We start from the raw sequence: 14287 nt of genomic DNA, 5'->3' as shown, positions 1-14287 counted from the left end.
TCACTTATAAAAATTGTTGTAAGAGACAACTATCCACAGCCTTGGCAACACAGTTTCTGAATCTTGGAACTGTGGCAAGCTCATTGTGCTGCACAGCCTCACAGCACATCTGCTGCCACATGACACATGTCTGTGACTCGGATGTAGGCCCAGCAGAATGTCACCTCCACCCCTGCCTCACATCCTCATATCCACCTGTCAAGATCTGCTGCTGCTCAGCCGAAACTTACGACCACTGCCCAATAGGTCTACCGGTTTCACTCATCTGCTGACCCATGAACCTTCTGTGTACCAACAGATCCCCTGAGCCAAGCCTCTTATCCACCCATCCACCCACTTACTTACCAACCCAACCTGTCACTATTCAGTCACTCCCCATCCCCCAAGCCACCCACCCACCCATGAGCCAACCCATCTACCCACAAATCTGTCCACCCACCCATGACTCCAACTGGGCACAATCCATCCACTCACTAATACTTGTTTCTTCTCCACTCACTGTCCACTCACCAAAGATCTCTCCAGACCAAGTGCACCCACCCATTAGTCAAGCCCCACCTCCTTCATAAAATCTATAAACCTGTTCATCAATTTTCCATCCTATTTACCTACCTACCCATTCATCCACTATCTCTCCCACAAAATCCTCAACCTATCCGTCCACGAATCTATCAGCCCATCCAGTCATCCAGCCACCCACCCACCCATCTATCCCTCTACCCCTCTACCCCTCTACCCATCCATTCGCTTACCACCTAGGAACTTGCCCACAAACCCTTCAACTGAGCCATCCATCCTGGAATGCATTTAAGCGTCCAAGCTGCCATTTGTCTATACACAAAACCTACCATACATCCAGCTTCCCTATCTATCCCTGGAGACATGATTCTACTGCTGCATCTTGGCTCAGCCACTGCTCACCCCTAGTTCTTCCCTGGACCAATCACATCACAGTGCTGTCCAGAACCATCTCTAAATAATGGGCTTACATGCAGCTGATGCAGGGGTCGACACCCCACTCTGCCGGTGACACCTGGCACCTCAGAGAAGCCTTACAAAGGTCAGCAAGCAGACTGCTACAGTGTGGCCAGTTCTGAGTCAAGGCTGCCACACAAGATCCTCACTGCACAGACCTGAAACCCTCAACTCCACACTCAGATGAGGATGTACTCTGGGGCTAAGCTCACGGGGGTCCTGGGTTCCAGCCTCAGCTTGAGAGGCAAGAGGCACACAGATAGAGTGACTTACCCCCTCACGATGCCACTCTCCAGGTAGTTGACTTGGATGAACTTCCCGAAGCGGCTGGAGTTGTTGTTGTGGGCTGTCTTGGCGTTCCCAAAAGCCTGAGGAGACAAAAGCAGTGCTTCAGACTCTAGTCTGGAATCTGCACATCCTCCACCTTGGGCCCAGAACTCCTTGTGGAAACAGCATTCTTGTCTCCAGAGCCCTGAGCTACTTACTAAGAGGCTTGGATAAGGGACAGAGGACAGGGTAGAGCAGATAGCTCAGTAGCTCAGAGCTTAGCACTTGTTACCAAGCCTGACAACTGAGTTCAATCCCTGGGACCTACACCATAGGAGAGAACCACATCCTGCAAGTTGTCCTTTGATCCCCAAACAGGAACACGTGTGTGTGGATACACACATATATAAATGTAAATAAACAGTTTTTTAGGGGCTGTCTTGTTACTAGTTTTTGTTTTTGTTTTTGTTTTTTTTTTTCGGAGCTGGGGACCGAACCCAGGGCCTTGTGCTTCCTAGGTAAGCGCTCTACCACTGAGCTAAATCCCCAGCCTAGTTTTTGTTTTTTTAAATGGGTGGGAGTATTTTGCTTGTACTGTGCACCTTGTGTGTCTATGAAAAGCAGAAGAGGGCATCAGAGTCACTGAAACTACAGTTAAAGATGGTTATAACTCACCTTGGTGCTATGAATTAAACCCAGGCCCTCTGCAAAAGCAGCCTGTGCTTTTAACTGCTGGCCCATCTCTGCAGCCCAACAATTCCCAAGATGGGATTTCTCTGTGTAGCCCAGCTATCTTGGAACTTACTTGTAGACCAGGCTGGCCTTGAACTCATAGAGATCTATCTGCCTAAGTCAGGAGCCATCACTACCAGTCCTCAAGAGAGAAAGAAACCTTATAAAGCAAGTCTCAGGTGTGTGGAGGAAGCATGTCCCCATATGTTCAGCCTGCCTGAGTTCTGACAGCATGACTCTCATGCTAGGGTTAGAGGAATATGAAGCCATATGCAACTGTTCACAGGGAGTTGGGGATTCAGCTTCTCACACTTGCATGGCAAGCACTTTTACCCTCTAAGCTACTTCTCTAGAGCCTGTTGTTTTGAGCCAGGTTCTCACTCTGTGGCCTGGAGCTAGCAACAATCCTCCTACCTCAGTCTTCCAAGTGTTAGGATGATACATCTGTGAGCCCAACCTAGAGCCCTTATTCTTTAGAAGGTATGCAGTCTTAGTCAGGCAGTGTATGCCCTTAATTCCAGCACTAGGGAGGTGGAGGGGGAGAGGGAGGCATGCAGATCCTTGAGTTTGAGACCAGCCTGGTCTACACAGACAAAGAGATCCAGGACAGTTAGGGCTACACAGAGAAACCCTATCTTAAAACCAAACCAAACCAAACCAAACCACCAACCAAAGTCAGTTAGTAGGCAAGCAAGCAAGCAAGCAAGCAAGCAAGCAAGCAAGCAAGCAAGCAGTTTATACCATTTGATTACAGTTACAGAAATCTAAGACGACAGGTTGCTTCTATATTGTAGCCCAAAGAGAAATTCTACAAAAACGCCTGTGAGAGTTGAGGACCAGGTGCTCTTCCGTAATGGTGGAGGGTCAGGACCTCTTTTGTGATGGCAGAGGGTCAGGACCTCTTTTGTGATGGTGGAGGGTCAGGTATTCCTCTGTGACAGTGGAAGGCCAGGTGCTCTGCTGTGATGGTGGAGGGTCAGGACCTCTTTTGTGATGGTGAAGGGTCAGGTGTTCCTCTGTGACAGTGGAGGACTGGGTACTCTTCTGTGATGGTGGAGTGCCAGGTCTTTTTCTGGAGCTGTGACACTTGGACAGAGCAGCTAAGCTGAGGCTGGCAGCTATACGTAGGCCCACATAGATTCAAACTCCGCAGGTTCACAGGATGGATAAACAACCAGGAATTACAGAGCATGCTGTAAAACCTGAATCAGGCCAGGCCTGGTGGGCCATGTTTTTAATCCCAGCACTCAGGAGCAAGACACGGAGATTTTCACAAGTTTAAGACCAACCTGGTCTACATAACAGTGTCAGATTAATTAGCTAGGTCTCAAACTATCAGCTATGGCTCAAAACGAGTGTTAGGGCTAAGCAGGAAAGAAGTGAGGACCCATGATGGGAAGGGCCCCGAGGGGGCTGAGTGGCAGCTGGGGACTTTGAGTCCTCCCCAAGGCGTACAGGCAGCGCCCTGTAGTCTGGAGCCTCTGCATGCCTATACCAGACATAGCCTCAGCACCTCATGACCCTGTGACCCACAACATTCTGAACGGCTAGCTAAGAGGGTATATACTTAATGGTGGGGCTATATGGAACTAGCCTGTTGCTCCTGCTGCAGGTGTAGGGCTTGTGGTGCCACTGCTCCCACAGAACTCCTCAGACTTTCCCTGTGAACGCTGTGAACTGAGTCCTACCCAACTACCTAGTCACAAGTAAGACTGCATTGCTGGGGAAGGAACCCAGGGTCCCATCTCATGCATAGAGGGCAAGGCCTTACTGTCCTCTCGCACTGCTGTTGCATGTGGTGTGCTGTGGTGTATAGGGCTGCTTGTCATGTTGCCATTTCTGCCCCGAAGCAAGCAGGAACAACTGCTGGGGAGACTCTTCACTGGGCCAGCCTGCAAACAACTGTGCAGGGAGATGCAGTCTCTAGCTGCTGCCCACGGTGGGCTTCTCAGTGACAAAGCTGGCCGAGCCACACGCCCTCCTGTAAAGAACCCCAATAACCCCTGGCTTTTACGGTTGGACCTGAGTGAACTCATTTCTTTGGTTTGTTATTGGTGTCCTATTTGTGGTCAGTGGATGTTCACGCTGCCCCAAGAACTCTGTTGCTTACACGTACCCGCTAAGATGCCAATAGCACCAGGGACCCACAAAATTCGATTAGGAGTCATCAACGTGTCCCATTACAGAGTGCACATGTTCAGATAGGTTAGGGTCCCTACAGGTTGCACCATCCCTAACAAAACAGAAAGATGCTAGGACACACTGCTATTCTGGTCTGGAACCTAGGAGCTGCATCCCCTGTGCCTGGACGACAGGATCCTGGGTCTGTGTCCCCGGTGCTTAGACCACAGGATCCTGGGAGAGCACTTAGCATCTATGGCTGACTGATATTTGTTTGTTCCTTTTTTTTTTTTGTCTGAGTTTTTTTTTTGGGGGGGGGGTTGTTTTGTTTTTCTGAGACAGGGATTCTCTGTGTGTCCTAGAATTCATTAGACCAGTCTAGCTTCCAACTGAGAGATCCACCTGCCTCTGCCTCCCAGGCCCTGGGATTGAAGGTGGGCACCACCACCACCTCCCCCCCAAAAAAAGATTATGTTGAACAAAGTAATTTCCTTACATGAGAGACATGAGCTTTATCCTGGGGACTGGCCCTTGCACACAGCTGGTCCTCTTCCCTGCTCTGTGACAGTTATGTAAGTCCACCCCCAAGTTATCACCTTAAAGGTCTGGGCCTAAAACAGTGGTTCATGGCAACACCTGCCTCTGATCCTAGTCTTAGGAAACAGAGGCAGGGGGATTACCATGAATCAGCCTGAGCTACAAAGGGATCCTGTATTTTTTTTTTTTTTTTAAGTAACTGAAATAAGTTCCTGAATAAGGAACTGATGAGAATGGCCCATCTTGTCTCCTAGTAGGGCTGGGGTATACTCCATTTTTCAGAGAAGTTCCCATGATGCCTTAGCTTAGGGCTGCTTGCTATAGATGAACCCCAGAAATCCCTTCCACATCCTTATGAGGCCCTTTTAAAGGGCTGGGGACAATTTTCCCTGCAGACCTCTTAATATGTCAGGCCCAGGTCTGAGGAGAGCCAGCCAGAAGGCCTGCAGAGTACAAGGCGCTCTGATTCTGCAGTTACAGATGACCCTGACGGCCAGGGCTTTGTCTCTGCCTGTGACCTCATGCGTCGGGTATGTGTCTGAGTATACAGCGACTTTTCAAAGTCAGGCTAAAAATATCCGGTTGTAGCTATGATACACAGAGGAGCTCAGAGTGCAAAAGGGGGTGGCATCAGGCTGACTGGAGGTGGCCCGGAGGGAGGAACCAACAAAAGGGTGGACAAGCCCTGTTAAAGTTATTGAACCACAGGCCCAGGCAAGGTGCCAGGGAAAGCAAGGGCTCGGCTTCCAAAGAAATGTAGCTTTCCTCCTAATATGAAAGGCACACTGCTAATATTAGTTTGTGCACTGCTAAAAATAGATCCTGATTAGACCTACCGACTCCACTTTGGGTTCAGGTCTGGAGGATTACAACAGCCGAGTGGCTGGGAAGGATAGTGTGGTTACCACACAGTGGATACTATTCAGTCTTAAAAAGAGAGAGCTGCCTCAGTGGGGAAAGTGGGGAAAGCATTTGACATGCAAATATGACGACCTGAGTCCAAAGCCACAGAAGCCACAAGGATGGTGGACACAGCATCAGATTGACCTGTGGGCAAGTCTGTGGGACATGTTCTTTTTTTTTTTTTTTTTTTTTTTGGTTCTTTTTTTCGGAGCTGGGGACCGAACCCAGGGCCTTGTGCTTCCTAGGCAAGCACTCTACCACTGAGCTAAATCCCCAACTCCGGGACATGTTCTTGATTGATGATTCAAACGGGAGATCCCATCCCAGCTCACTGTGGGTGGAGCCATCCCTGGGCTGGTGATCCTGGGTTCTACAAGAAAGCAGGCTGAGCAAGCCAGGAGAAGCAAGGCAGTAAGCAGCACCCTTCATGGCCTCTGCATCAGCTCCTGCCTCAGACCCTGTCCTGACTTCTTTCGATAATGACTGTGATGTGGAAGTGAAGTTAGCCTCTCCTCTCAGTAACTTTTGGTCATGGCGCCTCACCGCAGCAATACCAATGGTGGCCCACACCTTTAGCCCCAGCACCTGGGAGGCAGAAGCAAGTGGCTCTCTCTGAGTTTTAAGCCAGTCTGGACTACATAGGAAGTTCTAAGTCAATCAGGGCTACATAATGAAACCCTGTCTCAAAAGTAACAACAAATATATTACAAGTGTTTTCTCTTTTCCTTTCTTTTAAAAAATTGTTATATTACGACCTGTCTGAGTATCTCTATGAAGTGTATGATGATAATTTAATTTATTTGGGGGGTTTGCACATATAGGTCAGAGGACAACTTACAAGAGTCAGTTTTTTTCCATTATGTGGGTCCCAGGGATTGAACTCAGGCTTTCAAGCTTGGCAGTAATCACTTTAACCACCTGAGCCATCTTGCTGGACCCAAATTATTTTGCAGTGTTGAGGGTAAGCAACTGGCCTTTTTGGCACTGAGCGTTCCGTGATATTTTTGTTTGTTGAGGCAGGGATGACAGGCACATGTCACTCTCCTGATTGACAACTGTTGACACTGGCCACTAACCCAGTGTGGGGACCTGTAATTGTTGGAAGCCCCTGAACCTCCGAGAGGACGGTAGAATTTCACCTGCTTCCAACCAGGCCCCTGTTCCATAACCACACTCCCTACATAGGAACATCGCCTATGGTCACAGAGATCAGAACTGAATTCTCCATGCTAATAAGGTCTCTAGAGGCCCTGAGGGTTTAGCCAAAAGCTTACATTCCTTCCTACAAAAGGTATTTAATCTCTGGTCCTCCCTGAGGGTATGGTATGCATCAATTTTCCATGATGAACAATCAAACAGTTTGGAACCAAGGACTGTCTCTCTCATCAAGAACCTCTATGGGGAGCATGGAGAAGGCCTTTGTCTACAGAGCCCCTGCCTAGGTCTCCTGCAGAAGGCCTCTCTGTGCTGCGGGCCAACTGCTGCCAAGCTAAGGACAACCCCTGGAGAGCTAAACTGGAGTCCCCCTCCCCCAGTCCCAGGCTCCTCAGCCTTGTGGGCTTCCCCACAACCCCTGCCCCCAATTCCCAACTCCCCAAGACTCAGCAGGACTTGGATGTCCAGGAGTTTGGGAGGCCTTGGCCCTGGGCTCCTCAATGCAGGCCGTGGACCTCCGGCCCTCCCAACTCCTCCGCGCAGTTTCCAGGGGCGACTGAACACTTGAGAGGCAGGGAACCTCAGCTTCAGTCTCCCGTGTCTTAAGCTGCATTTTCTCACCAGCTGAGCCACCAGTGTAGCAGCACTTCCCTTGAGCCCAGCACTGACAGGCTCCTGTGGTAAATGCAGTCTACCATTTCCACATTATTTTTGTCTGCCTAGCAGGGTTCCCATACCCCAGTGATGGGGCAAAATTTCTAACCACAACACAGAGCTCCAGCTGTCACCGGCCACCCTGTCCTTGCTCCCCTGGTACAGGAATGTGCAGAGGAGAACTATGGGGCAAAGCACCCTTGCATTCAGCCTACACTGACAAAAAACAAGCCCCGGCTGCACCACTCACACCAGGGAAACTGAGAGCAAGAGGCCATGCAACAAGACACCTTCCAGGAATGTGGGTGCAGTGTTCTCGGGAACCTGGCTGGGAAACACCTGGAGGCGATACTGCCTGCACACTGGTGGTGTCACATGGATCGAAACCGGGCAGCTTTTAGAGGCTTCAGAAGGCATAGTGACAGCTAGCATTCAGAGATGGGGGACAGGGCCAAAGGTCCCTGAACAGGGTTCCACTACCAAAATGGGGAGATGGAGAGAGGTGCTGTGTGTGAAGGACCTTACCCCTTAGGATTCTCTGTGAACAGAGATAGCTGAGAGCCTCCTTGTTTCTTTCCCAGAGACAGGATCTCACTACAGAACCACCACCACCACCACGCCACCCCCCACCCTCCACCCCTGCTAGCCCGGAATCTGCTATATGGATCAGACTAGCAACAAATCCAAAGCTTTACCTGCCTTTCAAAGACAAGATTACGAGTGCCGGGGGCTGGAGAGATGGCTCAGTAGTACTTCCAGAGGACCTGGGAGCACCCACATGGCCATTCACAACTGTCTGTAAGAGCAGTTCCAGAGGATCTAATGCCCCCAACATACGTGCAGGCAAAACACCAATGCACATGAACATTTTTTAAAAAGTGTGCCATGGGTGAGGGGCTGGGCGCCTGGCTCAGAAGACAGAGTCCAGCCTAGAATCGCCCAGGGAGGGGCTCAAGTGGAGTCTCTGTCAAAAGTCACAGACACAACACACACACGACCACAGCGTCCGTCTGTAAGGCAGGAGGAGCTGGGTTTAGATGTGGAGTGATTACTACCACCCAGGAACACACATCACCTTCTCAGTTCCCATTCTCTTCTTTCTTCCTGGCTGGGAAGAAGGCTTAGGAGCTTCCTTCCCTGCGAATGCTGAGACAAGCCTAGTGCTTCACTCTCATTATACTGGGCCTTGGAACCTGTAAATAACACTGTGCCCCATACTGAAACATGCTGCCTCTGACAAACTGCTTGTTCTACACTCTCACCCCATAAGTCTGAGTAGATAAACTCCTTGTGCTTTTTTTTTTTTTTTTTTTTTAAAGATTTATTTATTTATTATATATAAGTACACTGTAGCTGTCTTCAGATACACCAGAAGAGGGCATCAGAACTCTTTACAGATGGTTGTGAGCCACCATGTGGTTGCTGGGAATTGAACTCGTGACCTCTGGAAGAGCAGTCGGGTGCTCTTAACCGCTGAGCCATCTCTCCAGCCCCTTGTGCTTTTTTAAATGATCTCACATAGCCCAGGCTGGCCTCAAACCTGGCTTATACCTGAAGCTGACAATCTCATGATTGTCCTGCATCAGATTCAAGTAGTTGCTGGACTGCACTCTGTGTAGCTGTACCCTGCTTTTCTTTACCTGGTCATGTAGACTCCAGGAGATGTGGGGGAGGTGCTGTCTGAGGGGGGAGTCAGCACACAGGTCTTGTGGCTCAGGAGTTCTGGTGGGGGTGGGGTAGATGGGAGTCAGTTGGGGAGGATCAGTGTAGGTCTTTCTGTGATAGCACACCCTGGTCCCTTGGCAAAGCAGCACAGAGCACAGCATTCACACACGCCCTGTGCATTTCTTCTGAGACACTTGATACTTGCTTCAAACTCTCAGACGTTGGAATGACAGGCGTGTCCTACTGTACCCAACTCAAGGAGACCTTTTTTGGGTGCTTAAACTATACCCCATAATTTCATTCTACTCTTAGAAACAGTGTTTCAAAAAATGTAACTTCCTCAGGTCTGAAATAGCCTTGAGGCAAGCCAAGGCCCTTCCCTAGAGGGTTGCACCAGGGAGAAGCTGGGAGGCTGCAGGGCACAGGGCAGACCCGGAGTGCAGGACTGTCCTGTTAAGGGCTACTCAGCGCCACTCTGAAACTGTCTGTGGCTCCTGCATATCTCTGAAGAGTCCTTTTTATTCCATTTTGTCTCCACTTAGAAACTAGGCTGTAAACCATTTGCTATCCATCCTAAGGTACTTTGCTACCCCAGCTGTTCAGCCTGTCTGGGTTGCTCTGAGAGAGAACCTGCAGGCTCAGGTTTGGCACCTCAAAATAAAACAGCAGGAGGCTAGGTAAAGCGGCCTTCGGCCTTCGTTCTATCTGGCAAGGCAAGGAATTGCACTATTCTAATACTCAGGGAAGAGGATTGAAGGAGGCCTGTCTCTGCCCTTTGTTCTCAGCACTTGTAGGACTTTCAGTGTGTGTTCACATGATAAAAAGCTCATTATAAGTTTGTATATAAATTCAGGTCATAAATTGAATAAGAGGCTTATAACAAAGGCTGTCTACATGCCTATCCAATAGGAACAATTACCTGGCTAAACATTCATCATTTGGTACTAGCTTACAGGTTCATGGAAAGTTACAAGACCGTACCTAAGCTGTCCTTGAAGTTTTGTATAGATAAACTCAGTCAATAGCTTTTGCACCTGCGGTCTTGTGGCATTTATCTTCTTTATGACCTTCGGTTAATGGTCTTGTAACCCCTTGGAATGAGCCCTAGGTTTTAGAAGTCTGTTGTTATCTCAGAAGCAACTAAGCAGTACTGTTATAAAAGGGGTTTGAATGTCTTTATGCTGCTATTCTGAATGATGGTGACCCTAGCGTGCGGGAAGTTCCTGCAGAATAGACACTCTGCTTTGCATATTCCCTGAGTCCGGGGTCTTCCTTCAGCAGTTTGTGGACCTTTACACCTCTCTAGAAATGGTCCCTCACTCTCCCCCTTACTTCTGCAGATACACTGACTCTTGTAGGTCCCTACTGCTCTCTGGTTCCTAATGTCCTTGAGGTAGGGTGTGTGCAGGCAGCCTGCTGGTTTGCCTCAAGTGCTGGGTAAGGGCACAAGAGTCAGGAACTGGATAGCCCAGTCACCACTCCTCCCTAGCCTGTGGCAAGGCAGGAGTCCCTACCTTACTAACCCTGGCTATGACTTTCATCGTGTCCTCTGCACATCTCAGAGCTCCTAGGAGCATACCAGACACCACAGATGCTGGCCATGACTCCAGGTGTCCACAGGCTCCTGTCATGATCCTTATGTTCCTGCTAAGGTAGGTCAGGAGGCAAGAGCAGGGGGTATGGGAGAGGGAAGGGGAGGGACTCCAGAGTCATGCTCAGTCTCTGGGCCTGATGGCCTCCATGTCCCTGGCAGGCAGGGCGAAGGCAAGAATGAGGTTTCCAGGAGACTCTCCAAGGCAGGGATGTGGTGATGGTAGATGGTTCATAAGGACATGGGCTTGGTAGACTTGGTAGACACTGGTAAAGTGATGGCTGTGCATGCATGAGGGCCTGAGTCTAGCATCCAAAACCGACATAAGAGAAAGTCGACATGGAGGCAGGGCTTGTAATCGCAGTAAATCGAGACAGAAGGGTTCCTGGGTTTAATGGCCAGAGACAGGCTAATTCAGTGGGCAGGGTCCAGGCTTCTGAGAGACCCTGTCTCTAAAATGAAGGTGGATGGCACTTGAGGTCGGATACCTAAGGCTATTCTCTGGACATTATACCCCTTACACAGAAACAGACAAGACACAGACAAAGAAACACACACACACACACACACACACACACACACACACACACACACACGGAGAAAACACTGCCCTGGCTAGCCACAGCACTGTAAAGTTACCTGCTACCACTGAGACTCCTGCATGGGTACATCCAGCCTCTAAACATCATGGGATGCCTACTTCTAAGACTTCGTTTCCCAATTCCCCCACACTGCTAGAAGACCCAGGAGAGGGTGCCCACTGTGCACCCAGGTGTCTGCATCTGTGACACTGGTGCCAGGAACCAAACAAATACACATGGCATATGACACATTCTTCTCTATAGGGCTCTAGAATTTTCTGTATATATATGGAAGTATAGTCATCCCTCAGAATCTCAGGGGTACCCCCCAAGCCTTCCTGGTGCTCAGCACACTGGACACGTGAGTGCTGGGAGTGACTGCTGTGTGAGAATGTCTAGGGAATGGCAGCCCTGTGGCTCGGTCCCAATGCAGTCAGCAACCTGAGTGACAAACCTTTAACTTGTCCACCTCAGTCAGATGTTTTGTCATACAATGAAAAATAATGACAAAAAATTATGTCTATCCTTGTATATTTCTATGTGTACATCCACTGCAGGATGGAACCTGGAGTCTTGTGAATGTTAGACAAGTACTGGACCTGAGCCACACAACCCTAGCCCCTCCCTGGGAGACTGTACGCAGGGCACCACCCTGAGCCATGCCCCTAGCTCACTACAGATCTTTTCCATCACTCTGCCCTAGTGTCCATTCCTGCTGTGATGACAGCCTACCCTAACAAAAGAATCCTGGGGGACAAGGAGTAACTTGATTCCCAGTCCCAGGAATAGCATCCATCATTGTGGGAGTCATGGATGCAGCTTAAGTAGTCACACACACAGTTAGCAGCAGACAGAACAAATGCATCGCCCTGTACTCAGCTGCTTTCTTCACTGAGTCTAGGACCCAAACCCAAGGGATGGTGCCACCAAGACTGTGTCTTCCCACCTCAATGGCACCATCAAGACAAGACCGCTGCCACTGGTCAATGTGACCCAGACACTACTTTCACAGACAATTCTAGACTTTGCAAGTTGGTAAGTAAAGCCAAGCATCCCAGACTCCTACTGGGTGCCCACAGCACAGGCAGAGACAAACCCACATCCACAGCAGGTCTTTCTGAACGCTCACTAAGCCTTCAGGCTTCTTACACAAAAGAAAAGGTGAAACCCAAAACTGCCTATTTCTGGATTTTTCCACTTAGTATTTCAAACTACAGTTAACCATGAAAAACTGAAGCCTAGAAATCAAAACCGTTTAGAACAGGATGACTGTCCACTGTCTGAAAGAAAACCTGCCTTTGTTTGGGGATGTGGCTTGGTTGGTAGAGTGCTTAAAGCTTAGTTGGTAGGGTACTTACAGCTCAGTAGACAGAGGACTTGACAAATATTCACACGAGCTTCCATTCTCAAAACCACATAAACCAGGCCTACCATGCCTGTCAATCTGATACTTAGGAGGTGGAAGCTAGTGGACCAGGAGTATGAGGTCATCCAAACTGTAGTACAAGTGTGAGGCCAGCCTAGGTTATATGAGACCCTGCTGAAGGACAGGGAAGGAAGGCGGGGAGCACCCAAAGGAAACCTAGGGATCCTGAGGACAGTCCTTTTCGGGGGAATTCCCGTTACTGATTTCATAGGTGCAGGAAGACATGATGGACTACAAAATACAGCTTCCTGGGAACACCCAGGCAGGAGCCCTGTGATACCTCAGCACTTCCCAGTCGCTCAAAGTCCAGTGGCCCCCAGCAGGGCCCTATTGCCTGCATTATGACTGGAAACTGCTTACACCCCCAAATATGGATAGCAGGGGTTAACGTGGGTTTGAACATGGCCTTTGTGTGACTCTCTGGCATATCCTCATGCATATGGGACCTGTTTGTTCTGAGACACCCTGTAACCCAGGGGTCCCCTGGACTGCTTTCTCTCCATGTGGTCCACACACACACCAGTTCTGCGTTCTGCTCTAGATCTCTCTGTATCTGATTATCTGTCCATCTCTCCACTCATTCACCCATCCATCCATTCATCCATCCCTCAAGGGCCTCAGATTCCAGGGCTTAAGTCACATTGTTCCTTCTTGTTCCCCCCATGGGCTACTGACTCTGATGTTCTCATTGAGACCTTGTGGGGGCCTAGACACGAGGTAGGACCAGGCACAAGATGGGGTGGTGAGGGTCTCCTGAGAACTCATTCCTGTCCCCATAGTGGGTATCAGGTGACCCTGACTTGTTCAATGACCCCATGACTTCCCAGGCAATATCCCTCACCCCCTACCACTCAGCCCCACAAACATCAGCCTCCCTAGCTAACACCATGATCTCCATTCTCCCCAGTTGTCCACAACAGCCCTGCATGTTTGTCTTTACTTTGTGCTTGTGTATATTTACCCATGGGCACATATATATGGAGGTCAGAAGACCTTTCAGGAGTCTGCTCTTCCCTTCTACCATGCAAGACCCAGGGCTTGAACTCAGGTCCTGAAGTTGGCAGCAAGCTACTTTACCCACTAAACCATCTTGCCAACCCAGGACCAGGCACCTTCTAAGGTAAGTCAAGAGGGTCCTTGAGTCTCTTCTGTTCTGCCTTGGATGAGCTATCAGTTGACCAAAGTCCCCCAAAATGGTTCCTGCAGCCATCTAAGATCCCTACTTCACTGCACCAAGATTAGCCCTTCTTAGCCACTGGTCCTGCCTGCTTCTACCCCATCCTCCTAACCCCTAAACTCCCTGAGGCAAGCTGGCCTTGACTGCAGCCTCTTAGCAGGATGGGCTGGCACATGTGGACACGTGTCCTGTTCCTACCCCAGGATCCTTAAGTACTCCAGCCCTCAAGTCACCCTCAGCAGGCTGCTTCAGGGTATGCTGCTCCCTGTGGGCAAGCAGCGACCACACTCCCCGATCTTACAGCATTGCTCTAGTGGGGGACCATCAAGGGTAGAGATTTCTCTGGCTGGGGAGCCTAATTGTAGCCAGCTGTGCTAAGGAATGAAATGCTGACATAGCTAGCAAACAGAGGAACCAAGTGGTGTCTGACCACAGGGTGGAGTATTACTCAGCCACAAAAAATTAGCAAAACTCTAACACACGAACACACACTGCAACAGAGA

General features: G+C 49.6%; 1 protein-coding gene across 52 annotated transcripts in view; it reads right to left on the bottom strand.

Annotated features, from left to right (window-relative positions):
- Positions 1–14287, bottom strand: part of Myo9b (myosin IXb) — an 84620-nt gene that overhangs the window by 44701 nt on the left and 25632 nt on the right. For all 52 annotated transcript variants that reach the window (XM_087587497.1, XM_087587502.1, XM_087587499.1 and 49 more), the window contains 1 exon segment: positions 1249–1343. In XM_087587497.1, coding sequence (XP_087443623.1) covers positions 1249–1343 — 95 coding nt within the window.

Source organism: Rattus norvegicus, chromosome 16 (assembly GCF_021556685.1).
Source record: "Rattus norvegicus strain SHRSP/BbbUtx chromosome 16, alternate assembly SHRSP_T2T, whole genome shotgun sequence".
Taxonomy (NCBI): Eukaryota; Metazoa; Chordata; class Mammalia; order Rodentia; family Muridae; genus Rattus; species Rattus norvegicus.
Note: the sequence above shows the minus strand (reverse complement) of the source record. Positions and strands in the feature narration are given on the sequence as shown.